The sequence below is a fragment of the Haliotis cracherodii genome, unplaced genomic scaffold (genome assembly GCF_022045235.1).
Source record: "Haliotis cracherodii isolate W230 unplaced genomic scaffold, xgHalCrac1.p SCAF_32, whole genome shotgun sequence".
In the NCBI taxonomy this organism is placed as follows: domain Eukaryota; kingdom Metazoa; phylum Mollusca; class Gastropoda; order Lepetellida; family Haliotidae; genus Haliotis; species Haliotis cracherodii.
The window spans coordinates 2,937,583-2,951,290 of record NW_027266289.1 but is presented as its reverse complement, the minus strand read 5'-3'; the positions used below and the strand labels follow the sequence as shown (position 1 = coordinate 2,951,290).

The 13,708-nt window shown below is 40.9% G+C and overlaps 1 protein-coding gene and 1 long non-coding RNA gene across 3 annotated transcripts in view; both read left to right on the top strand.

Annotated features, from left to right (window-relative positions):
* LOC139477217 (uncharacterized) overlaps positions 1 to 2,040 on the top strand; it is a 136,205-nt gene extending 134,165 nt beyond the window's left edge. For both annotated transcript variants that reach the window (XR_011654148.1, XR_011654147.1), the window contains exons 4-5: positions 759 to 1,049; positions 1,750 to 2,040. This is a non-coding gene — a long non-coding RNA (uncharacterized lncRNA). The remainder of the gene's footprint in view (positions 1 to 758; positions 1,050 to 1,749) is intronic.
* Positions 2,041 to 4,817: 2,777 nt separating this feature from the next.
* On the top strand, positions 4,818 to 13,312 carry LOC139477181 (serine/threonine-protein phosphatase 6 regulatory ankyrin repeat subunit B-like). The gene is made up of 2 exons (XM_071259739.1): positions 4,818 to 4,840; positions 7,814 to 13,312. The coding sequence occupies exon 2, from the start codon at positions 7,888 to 7,890 to the stop codon at positions 12,019 to 12,021; it is 4,134 nt and encodes a 1,377-aa protein (XP_071115840.1). The 5' UTR covers positions 4,818 to 4,840; positions 7,814 to 7,887; the 3' UTR covers positions 12,022 to 13,312.
* Positions 13,313 to 13,708: the final 396 nt, after the last annotated feature.

Below are 13,708 nucleotides of genomic sequence, written 5' to 3'. Positions count from 1 at the left end.
TCTGAGTAACCTGATCTAAATTAATCGATTGACTATCTGCATAGATCTATACAGAAACATAACTACTAGAGACTGCTTTTGAAAAATTATCTGACCTGATCCAAATGTACAGATCAACTTTCCATTTCCAGTTGCTGCACAATGACTTGGTTGTAATACATATATCCAGAGCGAGCTTGATCTAAGATGGCTGGTGACAACATAATCTTCCGCGATAATGTGACGTCATTCTGACTTCATTTCACGAGGCAACAAGGCTTTGCAGCATTGTTTATCATTTCTAAAGAAAATATGTAATTGCGTAATCATTAGTGTTAAGTTGTTTTACATTCCTACAGTGATCGGAGACATGTTGGTAGAAAACTTTCAATTAACGTTCAACAACGTTGGGTTGTATACGTTGCGATTCAGTTTCAATCAAACTTTAGGAAAACCTTCGAATAAAGTTTCAATAACGTTTCTACAACATTGGTGTGTAAAAGTTGTGTGTTTGATCCTAGGCAACGTTTTTATAACCTTACACAAAACGTTTTGATAATGTTTTGAAATAACATTACAACAATGTTTTCATGAAACATTGCAACGAGAAACCCCCAGAAAACGTTACATAATAATATATAATATACGTTGTGTGTTAGCTGGGTATGTGTGTGTATCTCAGTAGGACCATGGGTAAGTGAAAATAATTCTAGATTTTCAGCTTCATCACAGTTTATTGTTCCAGGAAATAGCAGAGTTATTAATAAAATAATTTTCAGATTCAGCGTTGCCTTTTCATGGCGATTATATCTGTGAATGGGGACTGTATGGAGATAACTGCAACCAAATGTGCCCTGAAAACTGCAGAGTTAACCCAGTAAGGAACCGCACACACTGTCAGAGGGAGACAGGGAGGTGTTCGGACGGATGCAAACATGGTTGTTACGGTCATCAATGTGATCACTTCTGCAGCAAGAACTGTCCAGGCAACGTCTGTAATCAGAGGACCGGGCACTGCACCTACCCCTGCGATGGGAAAACCACAGGAGATTTTTGTGAGATTACCAAAGGTAACAATTCAAAACCATGTGCTAAAGTAATATAAACAATCTCACATTTGTGAGAGTTTGTTTGACACCACTTAGATAAAACATCTAACCAACTAACATCCTACCACAAAATCTCGTTTACGAAGATTGGTTCAAAACATATTCCACTAAAAACATTATTCTAAAGTTCTCTATTCCGGAACTTTCCCTACAATCAATGAGCATTCAAGACATGACGTCTTACGCGATTACGGTTTTAGCAGACAATTCATAATGCAAACGTTTAATTATCTCTATATTAAGTCTGACGCTAATGAGACGGTTCGGAAAAAGAGGCCTCTAAGTACTACAAATAAATTTACATTAAAATTACGCACACATGACACTTTCCTTCTTCAAAAGAAGAAAGTTTTAATGCAGTGTAAACTGTCTTTCAAATGAACAACTTCAAGGGAGAAGTTTGCATAAGGCAGGCTCTTACAAGAACATAAAATACTTGCTAAACTGCATTCATATAACTAAAAGCGACAGATCTCTTCCCATAAGCATATGAATCGATTGTAAAATTGATGTACCTCGTACTTCTATCTGTTCGAGCTACCTGACACATATTCTGTAAAGGAACATATTAAACGCAAAGACTCACTTTTGCATTGTCAGTATATACATTAGGGACTGCTCTCTCTTCAAGGTAATTTTCTTAAACGTATTTTTTTAACAGAAAGCACCAACGAATCAAATGAGGAAGAGAAGGAAAGTGAAAGTGACGTTACCACCATTGTTGTCTTATTGACATCCGTGATCTTTCTTCTACTATGTATCATCATTGGGATATTCAGAAGAAGAATCTTACATTTTTTCAGACGGAAAGATCGAACACAAAACCAACAATCAGGTAAAATCCAATTTTCAAGAACTTAGAGTCTTATTTGAATAGACAATTATTTTGTAGCTTTATATCCTTCGCATCGGGTTCCTAACAGAAGCCTTTGTCAAGAATGGAGATATAACACACTGGGTGGGTAAATACCGTATTATATTTTTTTCTTTTTGATAAGTGATATATGAGTGAGTGAGGATGAAAGCCGCATTACAGTGTTCCAGTTATATCACGGCGTGTCATTTACCAGTTTGTTTAAACCCACGAGCATGAGTGTGGTGATGAGAAACCTAAAAAAATATAACTGGCGCAAACGGGATTCGAAACTACAATCATATGTTTCTGGCGTGACGAAGGGACATTTCTCTGCACGGCAATGTGCGGCGCCTCAGACAACTTGACCACCCGTTCCCCTATATTAAAGTGATGACTATTTGCTTGATGACCGTTTTAGAGCCTACACCGAAACGTCGCTCCTAATTGCAATAAAGAAGTTGTTCATCCATATATCTTATCCTTACTTACTTTTCACACATCACTTGACTGAAGAAGTTGTTCATATATCTTATCCTTACCTAGTTCTTCAACTTCTAAGGTCATCAAAGAAGTTATGTAAAAAGTAACTGATTATTATGAAAATAATTTCTTGACTGTTAGTAATTTAGTGAATCAATGTATGCAGCTAATTATTATCTATCATATTTATTTGTCTTCGTATTTCACTAACTCATGCACTTAGCAATTCAGTGTTAGTTTGTTAGGTAAATGATATAGGTTACATATTTGATGTTCACAGATCTGGAGGGGCAACAATCAGATACAGGTAAGTTCCAGTCCTATTGTTAACATTTCGTCATGGCGGTTTGTTGGTCTGACAGAAATGGCAGCCAAGGGAATCAGAATAAATTTCCTTTGCACAAACATTTCAAATGTATCATACGTGATAGGAATACCTTTCCGTGGGTCAATCGTCTTTCATCCTTGAACTTTCTCTGTTATGGACACTTCAAAGCAAATATAGAATAGCAAAGTATATAAAGTAAGTGTGGAATACAAATATCCTTCTATATAATACAGTACTACCTTATCTTATCTCACTCTCATCTTCATTCTTGAAATTTCAACTCACACACTCGAGTAAAGAAACCGAAATAACAAATTTGAATATGTATTCACCGAAGCCCAGATTGTATGTACGCTACAATATAGACTCCATACCTTTAATATATCCCTCACAATAATACAAAACGTTTTCCATCATTATAACAAATCGTTAGGAACCAGACATTATGACTTATACGTTATTACACATCTTCATTCCATTCATTTGATGAATAATGATGCCGAGATATTGGGTGTTCAACATGTACATTCAAATATTGGTCAAGATTCATTCTATCAAATGTTTGTGTCTGTTTTCATCCACAGAGAGGTCAACTGAAACAGAGAGTTTACTCAAAGGTAATTACAATTGTCATTGAATCTTCTGGTGTTGGTATATGTGAATGTAGGATATATTAACTGAAAAATATGAAGGAAAAGGTTAAAATAAGGATTATGGCTTCATTATAAATAGCTACACTAATGACAGCAAACCTGTTATTAAAGTTGTCCCAGAGACAAAATGGTGTAAACATATACATTTTGGTCCACGTAATATTAACCTTATATGTCGCGTGCGTGTGATGTCAGCAAACAGAGACAGTGCGAAATCAAATTGGGAGTTTTCGACGTCAGACAGTCCTGCTTAGATCTTTTTAAGGAATGTGTGAAGTTACATTTTATCTAAAGATGTTTCGGTGAGGCTAAGTGAACAGCAGAAACAGCAATATGTAAAAGTCAGTAAATACGGGTCTCACCCCATTTATAGCCTTATTGAGTTTTACGCCCATGTTCAGCATGTCCAGAGCCCAACGCCTCCAATAATATCACTAATATTACGATTGCTCATACGCAAACGTATGTGGTTGGAACCTTTCAATGTAACTGAACAAACTCGACTTAAGTATGGGGAAAAGGCGTCATCTATACATTATTTCAATAATTTATTAGTTAGCGTCCATTTGAACTTTTGTGAAATTTCAAATTTCAAAAGCAGTATGACTACATTAGCTCCCTTTGGTGCAATCAAATCCTGAATAACGAAGCTGTTGTTAGCCATGGCATTATCACCGATATTAAGCAATCCTAAAATTCCAGACTTTGGGGTTATTTTGGGACAAGATTAAATTGGTGGCCTCATATTCTGTGTTGGTAGTTTCTTCCTCGAAGCTGAAAAAAAGTCTTCTGTGAAATGTAAATTCATTTTGTATTCAAGGAAGTATAGTTAACATTTTCAGGTACTATCTAAACCAATATTACATTGATAGGTTAAAAACTACAGACTTTCATAAATAATAAAATGCAATGACCCACACTGGCTTTCTTTTATTCTAAAGTGTAATCAATTACATAAGCTCCAGCATGTCCAATATATTAAATTCATGCAATGTATTACCTGTACAGCTTACAAAACTCTGATAATAACATTCTTTGACTAACTTATAGACGATGAACATACAAATGCCTTTTAGAAAGTGGTCAAATGTAACAAATGTTACATTTGGGATAACACTTTCCTTGTAAAGTTCAGATTCTCGTACTTTTGGGGGGTTGAGTCCCATCAGGGATTCGAACCCAGACTGCCAGAGTGAGGCACCAAATCACCAGCACACAAAGTCAGCAATCTAACCCAATCATCCACAGTGTGTAGCAAAACGTGAATTATTACAGATCCTCAACCGATCAGTTGATGAACAATGATGCAGATATCCAATCTGGTTAATGGGTGCTCAATATGTACATTCAAGTATTGTTGAAGAACCATTCTCTACAATGTTTGTTCTGTTTTTATCCTCAGACAACGCAAATGAATCTTACAGGTTAATCCAAGGTACGTACAAATATCAGTTGTATTGATAGTATGAGACCTTCGCGGTAAAATACCGCAACAAAATTTAGCGTGCACTAAAGTCTAGAAACTGATTTACCAAAAAAACTGCTGGGTAGCAGAATTACCCCCTGTCAGGCGGGCGAACACTGCACAAGTCGGGTAGGACAGGCTCTGGACAGGAGGATCTTTTAACCGCGACAAGGATTGGTGACCTGCTGGGCTATGACCAAAGTCCCAAATATATGAACACCTTCACTCCACGCAAACCACGCTCAAAGTGTACAAGGGTAATATTGAGCGTGAGAAGCTCAGTAACCCTTGATGCCCTAGTCGGTAGCAATGAGAAGATTGTCTTCTGAGTGAGGTTTTAAAATGATGTTGCATGGAGAGGCTCGAACGAAGGGCCACGCAAATACCGAAAGTACCACATTTAAGTCCTATGCAGGAGGGCGAACTTGGCCTTTCTTATCTTCTGATCCTCTTAATTGAAAGACACCAGATAAGTAGTAATGGTGCTGCCTTTCAGGTGTTGCTTGGTGCGCAGATATAGGAGGTTATTCAGCTAAGAACTGAGGTAACACTGTAGTAGGGACCTAATCCTCTTCCTTACAAAAGGTTTGTAGGATGGATACTTATCATCCAAAAGTGAGTGAGTGAGTGAGCTGGGTTTAAAGCCGCTTTTAACAGTATTCCAGTTATATCACGGCATGTCAGCTTAATGAGGGAGGAAAGCCCGACGTGATGCAGGTCTCAGACGCTTACCACTTCGGTGAAACCCACGAGCATGGGTATGGTGCTGACAAACCTAGAAACATAATCGGGGCGAACTGGGATTCGAACCCTCAATCATAGGTTTCTGGCGTCCCCAAGGGACGACACTCTGCACAGCGAATCGCGGCGCCTTAGACGACTGGGCCACCCGTGCCCCCTATACTCCAAAAGGCCTGAGGTTGTAGGTCTGTGCACCATAGCAATGGCATGAGCTGCCCACGCCAATTAACCTTTTTATGCCTAGAGCTATCTTATAATCAGGTGGGCAGATGAAACTTGCTTGGGTGTGGTAACCTGCTGTGTGGTTGGATGAGTAGGTTGGGCCACCCTGGTAGATAGCTTCCTGTAGGACGTCTTAGGTCTATGAAACACCCACTCTTTGTTGCCCTCACCTTCTGCATCACCTTTGGAAGAAGTACACTCTTAATCCTTCCCAAGGGAAACTGAATGCGTCCACTGCCCATGCCTGCGGATCTGGAATCAGGAAGACATATGAGGGGCATTCAAGAAGTTTTGCAACTTCAATATAAGTTGCACAATATCTTTTGCACTTTTATTTTTCAATATAATCTCCATTCACCTCAATACACTTATTCCATTAATTTTGTCCTTCATGCTTTTAATACCACTTTTATAGAAATCAGCAGATTAGCCATCTAACCACGCCTCTGTGGCAGCCTTTATGTCATCGTCACCCTGGAAGTGTCTTCCACGTAGTGCAGATTTCATTTGCCGGAACAGGAAAAATCTGGGCTGTACAGTGGTTGATTTAACTGTTCGAATCCACATGCACATATGGCAGCCTGTGCAATTCTCGACTTGTGAACAGGAGCATGTAAGGAACTTTATAACAGCGCGTTGTTCATGTTTAAGAGAATCCGTGATTGTGACCACCCTTAGTGAATGAAGCCATCACATCTAACTTATTGTTGCATCTAGAACTTGTTATGACACGTGTCAAACTGATGTTATGATTAGTGTCACAAATGCCCAAGTTGCAAAACTTATTGAACGCCGCTCGTAAGACATAAGAGGTTGATGACTCATTAGATGAAACACTTAAGGATGAAGCTTCGACTCTTGGATAGAGCATCTAGGAATGTGCTGGACCAGAAAACGATCCATCAGATAAAAGAACCGGAACAACTGTTGTCCAGGTGCAGGGAAGCAGCTACTGGCTTGGTGAGGTGGGCTACTGAAATACTAATGTAGTGGACACCATTGAACTGGAACATGACGAATGGATAGGGTCTTTCACTTGCAGGGGTGTCAAATACTTGGATGACTGGGGGCAAAGGTTGCCTGTCCTGTTAGAGCCTTGCATAGAGTTCTGGGACACATGCTCCAGCATTTTGAGGGCCGTCTCATCATGGGTGGCAGATATCTGGTGATGGAGGAGCTGGTGTTTGAACACCGAATCCTAGTGGGCAGTGATTTCAGGGCCTTGGGGGGATTGTGCATATAGTCAATTAGCCTTTGCTGGTAACCCATTACCATTTGGAGGTGAACCACCCAATTGGCGTTAGTCTCGATGAGGTCCTGGTTAATGGCTAAAGCTGAGGAGGCGAAACGCCTAATTTCAGTCTAGATGAAGGTTAACCGAGAATCCATGTTCTTGAGAGTACTTGGCTTTGAAAAGCCCGTCATCCTTTGAAGGTACAACAAGCACATATCCTTGGGCATAGGATCATGTGGAATAGAGGTGGGGTGTGACAAAATGGTTTCTCTTGTTAAAACCACTTCCAGGTGAGGGTGCTACCACAGTTTCTGTCATCCAGTCTGGCATCTGGGCAAGGTTGAGGAGTCCGACTTTGTCTCTGAGTGTAACATCCCAACCTGCAGGAAATGGGAGACAAGAAAATGCATTTTATAAAATGGAACATTTTGTGTCTTATTAAATGTCTACTATTATTATTCTCACAAAACAGTGTACATTTCATGGCAGTTATTTAGTGTATCTATTTCAATAGATTGCTTGATATCTTCTTAGTATACATTCATGATGCAGGCTTGGCACAGCATTAGTGAATGTAGGGATCATGACTAAGGATGATTACTGTTACTCTTTGGATTGATGCAAGGGGATCTTCAAACTTGGTAGATGAGATATTCAACTTCATTTATGCTGTGGTTGTACTACCACAAGTATGTGTATATGTTATTTTTGTCTTCAGCTTTTGACAAATGAGCTATTTGTTTCAGATTGGGAGAGGTTATTTGTGAAGACAGCTGCCTACGAGGAAGTCCGACACCAGCTACACCAACACAACCTGGTGATGCTGACTGGTGGTCCTGGGGAAGGTAAAACCACAATAGGACGCATGCTGTGTTGTGACTACCAGCAACAAGGATACGACAAAGTCTTCTTCAACAGAGTGGAGGACTTTATCATGGGTGTATTTCAGGCAACTAAACCCACACTGGTGGTGATTGATGACATGGGATATCACTGTGGATGTTCATACTTGGTACGTGAGATATACAACAAGACTAAAGCTAATAAGCTTGTTCATGTTCTTATTATATATAAGAGCTATAAGGGAGATAACTTCTTTGATGTAAGAATAGTGGACATAACCCAGATTGGAAGACAGAACTGGGACAGAACAAAGCAGGAATATTCCCAGATGCTGCAGATGCAGACAGACATTCCATCAGACACACGGGAGGAGATCATAGCTAACCTTCCTTCATATGTCGGTTTCCCCAAGGTCATCACACACTTCTCTCAAGACAGAACTACCACAGACCCTGTGACATTTTTCGCAAATCCTTACTCATATTTCAGAATGGAAATAGAAAGATTACTTAATAATGTTGTTTATTCTGCTGCAATAATATATATCTTGGTTTCTGGGAACAAAGTGAAAGACAACTATCGAAATCAGTATGAAAGTGATGGAAGTGATGAGAGTGATGATGATAAATATGGTTTGGAGGAGTTTCAGTCACTCTTTCCCAAATTAAAAACAATGAATCTTTCTGACACGTTATACACATTGTGCGCCACCTATCTATGTCAGTCTGGCGATTATATTAGTTTCACTAACCCTGTCGTATATGACGCCTGTGTGTTTGTTGTTGACCGCATGTTTCCTGGACTTTTCTGGAAAAACAGCAAAGTTATTTTCGAGACTGGCAACACGAAATCTCTCCCAGTCTTACCTGATAAAACCATCTTTATCTCGCGACACAACACAGACATGTTTCTCACACAGCTGGTAGAAGACACAAGTAGAGGGAAGTTCAGACACACATTCCGTCACCCAGTTCTCAGCAGGGAGGACAACATAGACAGGTTCCTGACACAGCTCGGGGACAGTTTTGTGGACATTCTACATTTACAGGATACAACTGATTCTTCCACTGGTTCAAGGAGTTTCTTGTACTGGGTGCTACAGTCTGGCAATGATTACCTGTGTCAGAAGGTGTTACAGAAACAGGAACTGTCACAAGTACATGTCATTGAAGAACTAGCTTGTTGTATCAGACTACGTGACACCAAGTCCTTCCTGTATCTACGGCAGCAGCTGCTGGGTCAACAGGGTCTACAGAGAGATATCACATATACACCAAACTATACAGATGCAGATGGGAACTCTCTTCTTATGATGGCTGTGGACAGGAATAATGCCAACATGGTCAACATCTTACTGGAAGATGATGCAGATTGTTTCATCAAGAACAAAAGTGGAAATTCCGCACTGCATCTGGCCTGTTTCAGGGGATGTACGGATATTGTAAAATTGCTGCTTCCCCACATGGAAGACTGGAAGAATCTGCCAGGACAGGACTTGAGAACACCAGTCATGATGGCTGCACTGAAAGGTCATGGTCAGCTGTATGAGTATCTGGCAGTTGAAGAGAAGTGTGACCTGACTGGTGTTGATGATAACGGTGATACTATCCTACATCTGGCATGTCAGGGCGGTAGTGTCCAGATTGTCCGACATCTGATGTCCAGTAAGCTGTTTGACATCAACCACAGAGGCCAGTATGGAAAGACACCTCTGATGATTGCAGCATGCAGAGGCCACAGAGATGTGTTTCAGTTACTTCTGTCACAGAACTGTCACATCTCTTCTGAGGACTTCACTATGTCTGAGACACTCTCTTATGGACATGTTGGTGACTGCCTGAACATGTCACAGTTTCTACGAGCAAGAGAACATGGCCAGAACAGGTTCATGACGACACACAAGAGACATTATATCTCAAAATTGAAATCACACTTAGAGAAAAATGGATCGAGCATGTTACTTGTGGATGTGAGTGGTCTGAGTCTGCTTCACACAGCAGCAGAAACAGGGAACATGGAGCTGGCAGAGTTCCTCCTGTCAAAGGGCAAGGTTGACATCAACACAAGGGATGCCAGCGGGAGGACTCCAGTGATGTTAGCAGCAGCTGAAAGACACAGAGACATGTTTAACGTTCTTACCAGAAAACAGTGTGACTTGTCCTTAAAGGATGCACAGTCACGTGGAGTTCTTCACTACGCGAGTCAAGGGGGAAACTTGGGTATTGTACAGGATGTGGGACGTAAGGATGTAAACGAGACAGACATATATAATAAAACACCTGTGTCGTATTGTGTAGAGAGAGGACATAAACACATTTTTGACACATTGTTGAACAAAGGGGGAGATCTGTCTGTTGTAGACACTGACAAGAACACACTGCTACATCTGGCATCCAAGGGAGGTAACCAGGCTATAGTGGAGCATCTCCTGTCATCAGGGACGTTTGACATAAATGCTGTGAACAGAGACAGGAGAACACCCCTGTTGGTGGCAGCGTACACTGGACACACAGACATCTGTCAGCACCTGATTGTTGTCGGAGCTGATGTTCACAGACAGGACTATGATGGGAATGATGTGGTACTTGTTGCTGCTCAGACAGGGAATCTCCAGCTGGCAGGGTCTGTTTTGTCTGTGAGGAAACGAGTTGACTTTGTACAGAACAAACATGGGAAAACAGCAGCAATGTGGGCAGCTGGGAGAGGGGATGCTGACATGTTTACTCTGATGAGTAAAGGATGTGATCTCTCTGTAAAGGATGACAAACAAAACAGCATCCTTCATTTCGCTTGCATCGGAGGCAATGCCAATATATTAGCGCAAGTTGTTTCACAAGTTAAAGTCGGCATCAAGGAAAGAAATATATCTGGAGAAACAGCAGTGATGTGTGCAGTGTTCAAGGGACACAAGGCAGTGTTTGACCTACTTGTGAGTAAAGGATGTGACCTGACAGTGAAGGATAAGAATGGTGACAACATCCTTCATGCGGCTTGTGAGGGAGGCAATGTACAGATTGTAGAGTACATTGTCTCTCTTAACATAGTTGACATCAACAGTACAGGTCTTGCCAGAACACCGGTGATGTGTGCAGCACTGAAGGGAGACACGAAAGTGTTTAACCTACTTGTGAGCAAAGGATGTGACCTGACAGTGGAGGATCGGAATGGTGACAACATCCTTCATGCGGCTTGTGAGGGAGGCAATGTAGAGATTGTTGAGTACATTGTCTCTCTTAACATAGTTGACATCAACAGTACAGGTAATGACAGGAGAACACCAGTGATGTGTGCAGCGTTGAAAGGCCACAAGGTAGTGTTTGACCTACTTGTGAGTAAAGGATGTGACCTGACAGTGGAGGATCGGAATGGTGACAACGTCCTTCATGCTGCTTGTGATGGAGGCAATGTAGAGATTGTCGAGTACATTGTCTCTCATAACATAGTTGACATCAACAAGGGAGATAGATACAAGAGAACACCGGTTATGAGGGCGGCGTTGAAGGGACACAAGAAGATGTTTGAGCTACTTGTGAGTAAAGGATGTGACTTGACAATGGAGGATGGGTGTGGTGAAAAGATCCTTCATAAAGCTTGTGTGGGAGGCAATATAAATATTGTAGAGTACATTGTCTTTCATAACATAGTTGACATCAACAGTACAGGTCTTGCCAGAATAACACCAGTGATGTGTGCAGCATTGAAAGGAGACACGACAGTGTTTGACCTACTTGTGAGCAAAGGATGTGACCTGACAGTGAAAGATCGGGATGGAGACAACATCCTTCATGCGGCTTGTGAGGGAGGCAATGTACAGATTGTAGAATACATTGTTTCTCTTAACATAGTTGACATCAACAGAAGAGGTCAAAACAGAACACCAGCGATGATGGCAGCGTTGAAGGGCCACAAGGCAGTGTTTGACCTACTTGTGAGTAAAGGATGTGACCTGAGAGTGAAGGATAGGTATGGTACAAACATCCTTCGTGCGGCTCGTGAGGGAGGCAATGTGCAGATTGTAGAGTACATCGTCTCTCATAACCATTTTTTTTACAAGAAGATGTCAATCGTAACCAGATACTTGCCAAAGCAACTAAAACACGGCTTATTTTGATTCTTTGTCCAAAGCCAGTGCTTTCATATGGAATATTTCTGGCGTCTCTCTCCTTTCGTGTTCTCGTTTTCCAAAAGCATATGTTTGGTGTCACTTATTTTCATTTATGAAGTTTGCAAGCTCTGAAAGGAATAACAGAAACTCTTTCCGAGTGATCTAACTTAGAGACAACTGTTGAGATGTATTGGGCAAGTAGATACACTTTATGGAGTTCTATTGACTTTGTGTGTAACAGACATGATATGAATTCAAGAGCTATTCCAGCCATTACAGAGACCACAATAGGTGCAGCGATTATAGTTGACATTAAACCAACCCCAGCGATGTCGAGCCCAATACTAGCTGCTAGAAGTGGGAGACAATGAGGTGATGTCTAAAAATGATTGTGATGTGTACAGCGGTACCACAGAGTCAAAGATGGCAAAACAACTTCGCAGTCTGGACACTGGACGCCTGGCCATGCTATGTCATTGTATTCTTCAGCATTAAACAATGACAGAAGAGACACCCATGGATAAATGTCACCTCCTATGGAGTATACTCCAAAATGTGCCCTTCGGATTGATTAAGGCTATTTTAATGCTATTTGACGGCCTTTCGCCACCATGGTCCAGAGAATCCAAATGTAATCCACAACGGTTGAGTCCCGTACGGGATTCAAACCAATACTGCCAGGATGAGGCACCTAATTGTCAGCACACCCAAAGTCAGCGATCTAACAACTCAGCCACCGAGGCTTCCGCAAAACAATAAAGTCAGATAACTGGTAGTCTAGATCACGGTGAGGTGGTGTCATGGCTGCCACTTGGCCCATACCCATGAGAGGACTGATCGTGCAAAACATCTGGTGCAGTACAGGGATGATCAAATTTTATTTACCATATAATTGATGCAAAAAGAGAACTGTATGGGGGCATTTTCAGGTCACAGACATGGAACAGGGGAATTTGGCTCCACACCTTCATAGTTCTTACTATTAGTGAGCTTGTATATAAGTATCCGAAATTAGTGTTTTAGCTGTACAGCCAGATGAAAGTCATGTAGTTATTTATGTAGACATTTTATATGTCAGTTTTGTAAGTTTTAATTATTTTTCTTGTATTAATGTATTAACTGTAATAATTTTGCCAGTACATGCTTTTCGGGTTTGGGTTTAGTCAGTGATAATGTAAAACAATGTGTATTTCTAAAAACATATATTTGTAGCATTCTGCACATTAATGTTGTAAACCATCTTTGTGTCAGTTGTATTTTCGTGTTCACTTGTAAATAATACACTTGCGTGCAGGATTCTTGTTTTGTTGGTCACTTTTAAGCTCTTATTAATATCATGGAAGAAGGTGCCCACATCTGACTGTCAGTAAGTTTCACCACATTGTTTTTATCTAGCCTACTTAGGATATGAATTGGGAATTGCAGGCTGCTGATTAAGAGAAGCTTACAAATTAGTGTCGTCGGCAGGGTAATGTTATTACACGATCACCAGCATGAACTCCTGGTTAGAGACATGTTGGAAAGTGCGTTGTCATTCATCTGTGAGACACATGTTGGATAGTGGGTTGTCATTCATCTTGGAGACACATGTTGGCAAGTGGGTTGTCATTCATCTGGGAGACAAATGTGGGATAGTGGGTTGTCATTCATCAGGGAGACACATGTTGGATAGTGGGTTGTCATTCATCTGGGA